This window comes from Neophocaena asiaeorientalis, unplaced genomic scaffold (genome assembly GCF_003031525.2).
Source record: "Neophocaena asiaeorientalis asiaeorientalis breed wild unplaced genomic scaffold, Neophocaena_asiaeorientalis_V1.1 scaffold82, whole genome shotgun sequence".
NCBI lineage: Eukaryota > Metazoa > Chordata > Mammalia > Artiodactyla > Phocoenidae > Neophocaena > Neophocaena asiaeorientalis.
The window spans coordinates 4,415,035-4,426,369 of record NW_020173068.1 but is presented as its reverse complement, the minus strand read 5'-3'; the positions used below and the strand labels follow the sequence as shown (position 1 = coordinate 4,426,369).

The window sequence follows — 11,335 nt, the reverse complement described above, 5'->3', positions numbered from 1 at the left end:
TTGGCTGCGTTGGGTCTTTGTTGCTGCGCGAGGGCTTTCTCTAGTTGCGGCGAGTGGGGGCTACTCTTCATCGTGGTGCTCGGGCCCCTCATTGCAGTGGCTTCTCTTGTTGCGGAGCACAGGCTTTAGGCACGCGGGCTTCAGTAGTTGTGGCTCGTGGGCTCTAGAGTGCAGGCTCAGTAGTTGTGGCACCCGGGCTTAGTTGCTCCATGGCTTGTGGGGTCTTCCCAGACCAAGGCTCAAACCCGTGTCCCCTGCATTGGCAGGCAGATTCTTAACCGTTGCACCACCAGGGAAGTCCCAACATAAGTAGATCTTAAAAACATATTAGGGAGTGTAAAAGGAAACAACAGAATGAGAACCTTATACAATACCATTTACGTAATATAAACACACACACAGAAGACATTGTACATTTTATGTCCAGGGATATATATCAACACATAGGGGTGGGTGCCTATTGTAGGGAGGGGAAGGATTGTGGGGATGTGTGGATGGAGTTCGGGGAATATAAAACAAACTAAGACATCAGAAGGGCCTTTCATGGCTCAGTTATGATGGGACGGTCATTTGCCACGAACTGAGTATAACTCATGAAACTCTCTGGATCTGAAGCCCTAATAATAATAATGATATAATTTTAACAATGGTGATAATAGTATCTACCTCACGGTAAGTGCCCTGTGTCTGGCCATGGAAGGCCATGTAAAGTTCTACAAATAAATTTTAGCTCTTCTATGCAATTCTCTTGCCTCTTCTCAGGGCTTCTTTCTTTCAGCCTCTGAGCCTTTACTGAGGCTGTGCTGAGTCCTGTCCTTATGCTGACTTCTCCTCCCCTCCAACCCTGTCTTCAGACTTCTTTGACTACCCTAGATGTGGCGGCTTGTCTGCGGAATCTTGGGTACTTTGCATTTGGGCCTCGAGCACAGAGCCAGGCTGTAATAGAGCTGTGAGGGGCAATTCCTATTTCCTCCTCCCAAACTGTGAGCTCCCTGAGGGTCTTCTCACCTCCACCTCAGTTCCTGTCCCGTTGCACACAGGTAAAGACAGGTAAACTGAGTCAGAAAGTGTTCGATGTGAAAGGGAACATTTATCATGTGCTATCATGTGCTAGACCCAGCACTGAGGTCTTGACCTTCAGTCATCCCTATGACCCCCCTGTGAGGTGGGTGGGGCCGACCTCATGGTCAGAAGAGGAAATGGAGATGCAGAGAAGCTAGAACTGCTACCAGACAGGAGACCTAGCCTGTCTGGCTCCAAATGCAAGATCTGAACAAGCAACCTGTTCAGAGCCTTAGGGCCAGGATTGGGACCCAAATCGTCCACCTCCGGGTTGACTCTCAGTAGAAAGAAACCTCTATTCCACACTAACGATCTAATTCCACCTGCAAAGGGGAGACCCTGCCTCTTAGAGCTTTAAAAATACCCTCTACACCATTTAGTATGGTCAGTTTGAGGTAATATCTAAGGGGAACCAGGAGACTCCCTCAAGTCCCTTCTCTCGAACATGTTTCTCAAACTGTAAAATAAGAGGAACCAGAGGTCTTTGGGCTCTGAGAATTATTTTCTCAACCGGCCAGCAGGTGGAGCCCACTCTTCATCCCTCCCTTGGTCTCCAGAAAGCTGCGGAGTCTCGAGGAGGAGGGAGAGTCCAGAAGCCGAACCCGCGGGGCTAGTGGGACAAAGAAGTTCGCAGTCCACCCCAGCCGGCCTAGGGGCTGCCAAGTCCCGGTTAGGATCCCGCCGCCTGCAGGACATTCTCGGTACTGCAGGGACCGGAGCCCCGGGAGTAGGGACAGAGACCCCGGGAGGGTGGAGCCCCGGTTGGGGGTTTGAGGAGGAGGTCTGGGGATGGGGTCCCACAGGCAACGGTGAGTGAGACTCAGGAGCGGGGTCTTGGGGCCACCCCCTTCACCGCCCTCCCCATGGGCGGCGGCACAGGCTACAGGTAGTTGTCCTCGGCCGCGTCGACCCCGCTCGGGGAGCCCTGGGCCTCCTCGTCAGTGCTTTCGTCGTCGTCGTCTGGGGCCAGCGCCTCGATGTCGTGCGTGATGTCGGCCAGCAGCCGGTGGAAGGCCTGCGCCTCGGGCCGCTGGGCCGCGCCGTCGTAGCTGCGCACGGCTGACGCCGACGTGGAGCTCATGCTGCGTTTGATGCGGCCGAAGCTGTCGGTGAGGATGCCGCCCTCGCGGATGCCCACGCCCTCCAGGAAGCCCTCGAAGTAGCCGATGTCCTGGTCCGGAATGAAGGGCCGCATCCCTGCAGGCCGAGGGGCACGGTGATTCCTTGGGGTCAAGCCTTCCCCTCCCACGGAGGAATCACCTTCTCTGGGGAGCGGAGTGCAAATCCCCACCCTGCCGCTCGCCGGCTGTGTGACCTTGCACAATTCCTGACTCTCTGAGCCAGAGAGTAACGGCATCATGCTCCGCACGCAATAAATGCTCACTACATGTTAGCTTATTGTTAATTATTACATTCCCATTTATGAGTTGTGTGACACTCCTCCAATAATTACTCTGAGCCTTACTTTCCTCCCCTGTAAAAGGGAGATAATTACACCTGTTCTCTCGGTAGGGCTGTGAGGATTAAATAAGGTACTTAACACACTCTGAGTGCCCCATTTGGCTTCCGTTTTACTTCTGTCACTACTTATTAGCTTTGTGACTTATTTATGTACTTTACTTCTCTAAGCTTCAGTTTTCTCATCTGCAAAATGAGGGCAAATCATAGTTTCAACTTCCCGGAACTGAGGGCGTTCAATGAGATGATCCTTGCCACTACACACGGTAACTGCCCAATACATGTTAGCTTATTAAGATTATCGTTCCTGTTGCTGTTATCACTAGCCCTCCTTACTAGCTCTGTGACCTTGGAAGAGTTCCTTAGCCTCTCTGAGCCTCAGATTCCTCATGGAGTAAAATGGGAAGAATCATACCCTCTCCCAGCTTTGCTGTGAAGGTGAAATGGTTACACCTGTGCTCTCTCTCCCGGCTCTGACTGCAGACAAGTCTCTTCCCCTCTCTGCACTTTGGTTTCCCTGTTTGCCTCATGGATCTCATGATGTCGGCTTTATGGGAGGCCGAGGGATAAAGAGTAAACACTCCCAGCCTGGGCAGGGGGCTCACCAAGCAGGAGGAACTTGCGCCGGTCTCCGTAGAGCTTCAGCAGGCCTGCGCAATAGTCCTGGATGGGCAGCCCCAGCCGGTAGTCCCGCAGCAGCAGCGCAAACTGCTGGATCTCAGGGGGCCCCAGCTTACTCCGCAACTGTCAGGGACACCATTCGAGATTAATCCCAAGAGCAACCCCCACCCAACCCTTGCCTAAAAGACCCAGAGCCCTCGCTAAGGGTGTATCCAGCCCAGCCCTCCTGTGAAAACCCGGCCTTGGGCTGCATCTAAGAATGGGATGTGGACTCAAGCTGCCCGATTTCAAATCCTGGCCCCTTCACTGACCAGCTCTGTGATCGTGGGTAGGTGACAACCTCCTTAACCCTCGCTTTCTTCATCTGCAATGTGAGGATAATGAAGGCATTTCCTTCTTGGGTTGTTGAAAGGATGAAAAGAAATGATGCATTAAAGGTGCTCAGAACAGTGCCTGGTATAAAGTCAACACTCAATGCTAGTTGACATTACTTAAGGCCTTTCACAGCTGACTCCGTTTGCTCTCCTAACCTCATGCCCTGCCCTGACCTCTGAGGTCTTATGCTTCAGTTATGTCCAGTATTATTCATGATGCCTGAAATACCCCATGTGTTCTCCAGGCCCTTGCTTATGCTGTTCGCACTGCCTGCCCCAGCTCACCGTGACCATGTAATCCTGCAACTGCTCGAGGCCCAGGCTGCTGTGGTCGCTGCCGCTGCAGTGGGAGCCATGGAAAGAGGGTGTGGACGTGCCGCTGTAACAGGCTTCAAATGTGTCCTGGGAGCCATTGCTGCAGAGACAGGGGGGGAAGGGGCCCTCACTCGCCTCCCTCCAGCTCTTCTCCACGTGGTAGGCTGAAGGTGGGAGGGCGCAGCCACCAGTGCTCTGGGCCTGGGGCCTCATCCTATATCCCATTTTGGCCTTCGAGGCCCCATAGGATCTGGCCACGCACCACCTCTCAAGCCTCGTCTCCCCCTTGCTGTTTGTGCTCAGGTCACCCTGCCTTCTGTCTTTTCTTCTAATACTCCAAGTACCTCCTCACCTCTGGGCCTTTGCACATGCTGTCACCTCTGCCTGGAATGCCTCTCTTTCCCTGTCTTTTGCTCAGCTAACTCTTCCTCACCATTGGATCTTAAATGTCACCTCCTCAGGAAAGTTTTCCCTGATCCCTCTAGAATGGGTTAGACCCTCTGTTAAACGTGGTCACAAAGTCTGTAAGTCTACCCATGACACGAAGGCCTTTCCGATGCCCCCACCAGATCTCCTCTCTAACCACTCTGTCCTTCACACCCTCTGCTGCAGCCGTAGTGGCCTCCTGGCTGCTCCTCAGACATGCCAAGTGGATCCCGCTTCAGCATCCTTGCACTTGCTGTTCCCTGTACCTGGAGCGCTCTTCCCCCTTTTATTTGTCATGTCTCAGTTCAAAGGTCATCACCTCGGAGAGGCCCTCCTGACTCCCCAGATGAGGTAGGGATTCCACAGCCTCTCTCTCAGCACTCTGAGCTTCTCTTGAGTGTTTATTACTGTTGATGCTTATTATTACTAAATAATGATTTCCTTGTCTCCTGCGCTACCTTGTAAACCATGCAAGAGCAGGGACCTGGTTTTCTCTGTTTGCTGAGTACCTACTATGTGCCAAGCACAGGCCTCATCCTTGTCTGGCTCCCCACTGTATCCCTAGCACAGAGCACAGTGCCTGGCACATGGTAGGTACTCAATAAATATTGCTTAAGTAAAAGTCAACCTTGGGCTCCTGCCTCCTGGTCTCTACATTGTTCCAGAACCATCTTCAATTATTACCTCCAGAGAAGCAGTGTAAGCTTAGTGTGGACTCTGGAGCCAGCCTGTCTGGGTTCAAATCGCAGGCCTACAACTTACTAGCTGCTTGACCTTGGGTCAAGTTACTTAACTTCTCTATTCTTCAGTTTCTCTATCTGTAAAATGGTGTGATAAAAATTGGTGTCATCGTAAGAAACAGAGGAGTTAATCTTTGTAAAGTACTTAGAGTCATGGACTAGGCAGTAAATGAACAGTAGCTACTGTAATGTTGCTATGTTGATTTTAAAAACGAAGTGCATTATAGAATAGCACTTGGCAGACAGCAAGGTCTAAAGTTAGTCATTGTCATGACCGTCATCTCTCTAGCAGATAGCAGGTGGTTTAAGGACTGGCCTAAGAGTGCACAGCCTTAAGCAAGTATATTGCCGCTGAAAAGGGGGGCGGGGGGAAGTAAGGCCTATATCATTGGCAGAGGCTGTCCCTTGTCAGCCTTAATAACAGAAAGCCAAAGGCCTTAGTAACAGAACTAAGGTGACCAACTTGTCCCAGTTTTCCTGGGACTTATTTCAGTACTGGTTACAGTACTGAAACTTCCATGTTTTGGGGAACCCCTACATCCTGGACAAACTGGGGTGGTCAGTCACCCTAAATAGAACCCTGGACAACATTCCCAAATGAGATTTTTAAAAAAAAAAAAAAAAACCTACATCTTCCAGACTTGCTTATAGCTAGTTATGGCCATGAGACCAAGTTCTGGCCAATGAGATGTAAGCAGAAGTCAGGTAGGAATTCTAGCACAGATCTTTCTTTAAAGAGATTCCTCGTATGCTACTGTGATGGCTGGAGCTATAGCCACTATCTGGGCCCATGAGGTGACCTTGAGGATGGAAGCAAGTGTTAGAGAGGGAGGAAAAGATAAGCCCGAGCCCTTAATGACCATAAGGCCATAGACTCCTTGTTGTGTGCAGTAGGGTGTGGGGGGGTGGGGGGGGATTTTTATCATTTTTAAAGCTACTCTTTTTTAGGATTCTCTGTTCCATAGAGCCAAAATGACTTTTTGGCATTAGCTGTGATTTTGGCCTCTGCAGGCCACTGTGTCTGGATGACTGGGAAAGAGCCGCAGGCCCATGTGGACCTAGTTCTGAGTTCTGGCTGCCCTGTCTGTCTCTCAGGGGTTCAGATCCTATAAGCTCACCAGAGCCTGGGAAGTTCAGGTTACCTGCACCCTCAGGGCCTAGCATCTCAGCACAAATCAAGATGGAGTCACTTTCTCCCACCCTGTCTTGCCCATAGGGGCTCAAGAATGCCTAGATGAGCAACCCTGTTTGTGCAGGGACAGAGGGGACCAGAGTGGGGTCCCTGAGAAGGACGGTACCCACAAGGAGCTGCAGCAGCTGAAGTCAGCGTCATAGGCGTAAGTCCCATCCGTGCGGCAGCTGTCACCTGGGGGCAGCAGACAGAGGGCGGTCAGAGGCGGCAAAGCAGGGACCAACATCTCTGGCTCCCTGAGGCCCCAAGCTCAGCCCCACCCTGGGGTAAGGATGGTGGCTGGAGCACGCATGGCCTTGTTAGTAACTGTACGGGTGTTAACTTTCACTCTGAGTGAAATGGGCAGCCACTGGAAGTTTCTGACCATGATTCCTGCCCCCACCGGCAACACACAGCCAACCTTGGGCAACGCACTTCTCCTCTCCTGGCACTCAACTACCCCAAGGTTGGGACAATACCACCTTCCTGCCTACCTCAGGGGGGCCTTGGGGAGAGCAAGCCAGGGAACAGGCGAGGTAGCGCTTTGTAAACTGTATATGTTTGAGAGAGAGAAAAAAGAACTTTGAGGGCAAGGAGCTCAAAATCATGAGGAGAAAGGAGCACCAGGTACAGAGAACTTGCTCTGTACCTGCCCCTGTCATCTCAGTGAATCCAGCTACTGGCCTCCCCCTGCCCATCGTGGCTCACTTAGTGTCACTTCCTCAGGACACTCCCCAGACTTTCCAGGCCCCACTGGTTCCTCATTATACATTCTTATAACACAGTGTGTGGTTACATTTTATCTGTGCAACTATTTAATTACTGTCGGCCTACTTCAGCACTGCACGCCTCAGAGGGAGGGCCACATCTGGCTTTACTCTCCAGTACATCCTGGTGATTAGCAGGATCCCACAGACAGGTGTTCAAGAAATACTTGTTGAATGAATGAATTTGTTGAAATATCTGTTGAGTTATCTCATTTATTTGTCCATCATCCCTGGGAGAGCCAACGAACGTTCCCAAATTCTCAATAACCACAGTTCCCACAGATGTGAGCGCCTCCAGAAGGAAAGAGCTGGCTCCCCGTTGCCTGAGCTACGCAAACAGGGACCACGCTCAGGGGGCTGTGGCTGAGGAAGTTCACTTAATGGCCCTGAAGGCAGCATGGGGAGTGAGGCTGTTGCAGATGGAAGCGTTAGAATCAGATGCACCTGGGTTTGAATCCTGCCTCTGCCATTTACCAGCTGTGTGACCCTGAGATATTTATTGACTACTCCGAGCCTTAATGTCCTCATCTGTAAAAATTGTATTCATAAGGCCTCAGAGCATTCTTTCATCCATTCAGAAAATACGCCTTGAGCATCCGTCCCTGGTCCTGTGTTAGGCACAGGGGATGCAGCGGCAAACAGGACAGACAAGGTTGTTATGAGGATTAAATAAGATTCGGTACATCGGCCCTGTGCACATAGGTGGTGATCAATGAATACCTCTCTTGGTCTCATTCTCATTCCAGCCCTTGATGGCATTCAAGGACCAGTCTGGAAATCTTCGTTTTGACCTAGAGTCCTGGTGGGACTAGATGGCTCAGAAAACTGACGTTTTGGCAAAGTGGGGACACCAAAAAACAAAAGGGAGAGAGAGTTCAGCTCTGAGGGTCTCGTTCTGAAACTACGTTTGAGGTCATTATGAAATCTGACATTTTATTTTAGCGACATATCGGGGGTATGCTGTAATTGCTGTAGAGGTCAGGACCCCTAAGGGCTTTCATTGGCCCCAGTCCTGGGACATCCCCCCTCCTCTGGCCTTTCAGGACGTTTCACAGGAGGGGCCACCAGGAGTTGGAGTACTCACTGCGGCTGCAGAGCCACGGCCGTTCGGGCGTGGACGTGTAGTGGTAGCCGGCCCGGTCCACGCACTCGATGCTTTGGTCCCCGTAGATGATCTGGAAGACCTGACAGATGAGGGCGCAGGACTCCTCTGCAGCATCCTGGCCCAGAGAGGAGAACCGAGCTCAGGCCTTCTCCAGGGACCAGGATGCCCCTGCTTCCTAAAAACGCAGTGTGAGGAGGCGCACGAGGGCACACACACAACTATGGGAGCCTTTAAATTGACTTTGAGGACATTTTTCATCAAAATTATATGGCCATGCTCTGGGTGGCCTTTATAGAAATAGCCACTCACCGGCCTTTACAGAATCCAGTGACAAATGTAACTCTTCTGCCCTGAAAAATGCACACATGCACCCCAAATTTCTGGGACAATTATGGGGCCTCCTGAAGCTTATCTAAAATAAGCCCTAATTTAGTTTAATTTACACGTAGGAAGCTGAAGCCCAGAGATATAAAGTGATTAGCCAGGACTAGAGCCCAGGTCTCCTAATGCCTCGTAAGAGGAAAGGAAGAATTAACTGTATGAAAATGTTAGGCCCAGCAGAGTTACTACTGCTCTACATAGTTACTATGCCATATTTAGATATGAGCTTCATGGCACCCAAGGCAAAAATGGAAGCAGGATGAACACATAAACTTCAGTCCCTGATAGAAGGAAGGCATTTAAGTTCTCGGGTGCAACTTTTTTGAGATCGCAAATATGAAGAGGAATTTGCCTCTTTGATTTACCTCTTTAAGTCTTTAAGCAAGAGACACGGAAAGACAACAACTAATGAAGAGACCAACTTCATGAAGCCACTTCTTATATTGTGCTTCTAAAAAAGCCAGTCCAGGGAGTAAATTAAAATGTAACCCAGGACAGGCATTTTGGGATGAGGGAGTGAAATTATCATTAAACCAGGATTGACCCTTATAATAGCTCTATCAAATGGACAGGGAAGAAGGCATCCTTATTTTATAATGAAAGACATGGAGACTTAGAGTGGTTAAGTGACTTGCCCAGGCTCACACAGCAGGCTCATGGCTTTGGTTAATATTGGCACCCAGGTTTTTTGACTCTAACTCCTGTACCCTCCTTGGGACCATGATGCCTCAGATTGGAGGCCAGAGGCTCAGTTACTCCTAGAAAACAACCCTTATTTATTTACTCATTCCACAAATTATTATTTAGTCCCACTGTGTGGCAAGCACTGGGCCAGTCTGTGGAGTCTCAGAGGTGAATTCGATGAGGCCTAAAGCCCTCACAGCCCAGTGGGATAAACAGGGTACACTGTTCCCTCTGCCTGGAATTTGCTTTCTTGACTCTTTGCCCTGCTGCTTCCTTCTCTCTTACACGTTTCAGTTTAAAAGGCACAAACTCACTTTCCCTCTGGAAAATGGATCTCGTCCCTCATTATCACTGCAACCTGCTTTTCTACTTGGTCCCCATCACAAGTTATAGTAACATAGTACCCACTAATCCATCTATTCAGTATATTTATGGAGCACCTATCATGTGCCAGACACTGTCCTGGGGGCCGGGGATACCACAGTGCACCATCCGGAATGCACAGATGTCTTGAGATGAGGCTAGAGAGGAAATGAGGATGGTGGCTAGGCCACCATTGTAAGGTAGATGGCCTTATAAACAGTTGTAAGGACATTAGATTTTACTCTGAGTGAACTGGGGAGCCACTGAAAGGTTTTGAGCAGGGACACGATGTGACTTTCGTGTTAACAGGACTGCTCTGACCGTGTGGGGGAACAGATTCTGAGCAATGGCCAAACCAGTGAGGGGTAAGTGAATGACCCAGATGAGGGAAGATGGAGCATGGACCTGGGAGGCAGGGACAATGGAGCGTGGGGAGAAGTAGATGCACTTTGGTTATATTTTAGAAATAGGGCCAACAGGATTTGTTGACAGAGTGGATATGGGTTGTGTGAGAGACAGGAGTCAAGGAGTGCTGCAGGGTTTTGGTCTCAGCAATGGAAGGACAGAGCTGCCATTCATCAAGACAGGGAGAGCAAGGGAGGAGCAGGCCTGGGGAGAAGACTGGGTGCTCAGCTCTGGTCGTTAGACCTTTGAACGGAGAGGCTGAGTGGAGACACAGCCGTGGAGATTTGGTGGGAGGTAACATTTGGGGGAGTTCTCACTAGAGAAGGCCACGTAGAAATGAGTGTAGATAAAGGAGAAAGAGAATCAAGGACTAAGCCTGGGACAGTCCAACCTCAAGAGACTGGTGAGAAGAGGAGGCGCCAGCTCTTGCGAAGGAGCAGCCAGGGAGGTAGGAAAACCAGGAGCATGTGCAGAGCTGCACACCAAGTGAGAAAATGTTTCAAGTCAGCACCAGAGCCCGAGTTTACTGGTTACTATCCACCTCTCTTAGAGAGGCACCGTGTCTGTTTTGTTCACCATGTGGGGTTTATATATAGAGGGAGTTCAGGGCCCTGGGCCAGAGAAACAGCTTACAAGGCTCAGGGTTTGGAGGTGTCTGCTAGATGGTGAGCTCCCTAAGGGAGGGCACTAAATATGTCTTTGTTCATCTCTGTATCCATGGCACCTAGCCTAATGCCTAGCACAAGCTGGCGCTCAATGAACATGGTCAAATGAATAAAAGCAAGGGTGAATGTGGAGGATGGGGGGGGCCAAGAATGGCCAGAAGTCTTCTGCCTTGGGTGCTGGCCATTGTTACCAAGAGTACAGGCTCTGAACTTCTGGGTCCCAATGCTGAAATCACCACCTGCTTCCTGTGTGATCTTGCACAAGTTGCTTAGCCTCTGGGTCTGTTTCCTTCTCTACAGAATGGGAATGGTGGTAATATTTGCCTCTAGGGGTTACTGTGAGAATGAAATGACAATGCTGGTTTCCTGTCTGGCACAGGTCAGCACTGAATTCGTGCTGGTGATTACTGTCCTCGTTATTGTTACTGTGGTAGTGTGGACATTGACGACTTTGGAGAAGGAGCAGGGCTGGATGAGGGGTTGGATCAAGTCTGGGCCATTTTGAGCTTTCATCCCGTTGGGACAGCAAGGGGGAGGTGTCCTGGGGCTGGAGTAAAAGCCTTTTGGCGTCAATGGGCACACAGTTCTGAAGTTCTGGGCAGTAGGGCCGAAGGAGGGAAAAGAAAAGGGGCTGGGGTAGACTCCAGGAACTTGGTGTGTGTGTGGGGAGGGTGAAGACGCGCCGGGGAGGCAGGGCGCAGGGGCGCGGGATGCCCTCGGGCTCACCCTGTTGGCCACAGCCAGGATGACCAGGTTGCAGTAGGCGTCGGGGCTGGGGTCCTGCGGGTCGAGCGGGTT

General features: G+C 50.7%; 1 protein-coding gene across 1 annotated transcript in view; it reads right to left on the bottom strand.

Moving 5' to 3' along the window:
• Positions 1-359: 359 nt before the first annotated feature.
• Positions 360-11,335, bottom strand: part of CCM2L (CCM2 like scaffold protein) — a 16,514-nt gene continuing 5,538 nt past the window's right edge. Inside the window, exons 5-10 of the mRNA XM_024743056.1 lie at positions 11,264-11,334; positions 8,019-8,154; positions 6,299-6,362; positions 3,801-3,930; positions 3,126-3,264; positions 360-2,259 (exon numbers count right to left, since the gene is read on the bottom strand). Of these exons, the coding sequence (XP_024598824.1) occupies positions 1,943-2,259; positions 3,126-3,264; positions 3,801-3,930; positions 6,299-6,362; positions 8,019-8,154; positions 11,264-11,334 (857 nt within the window). The 3' untranslated portion in view covers positions 360-1,942. The remainder of the gene's footprint in view (positions 2,260-3,125; positions 3,265-3,800; positions 3,931-6,298; positions 6,363-8,018; positions 8,155-11,263; position 11,335) is intronic.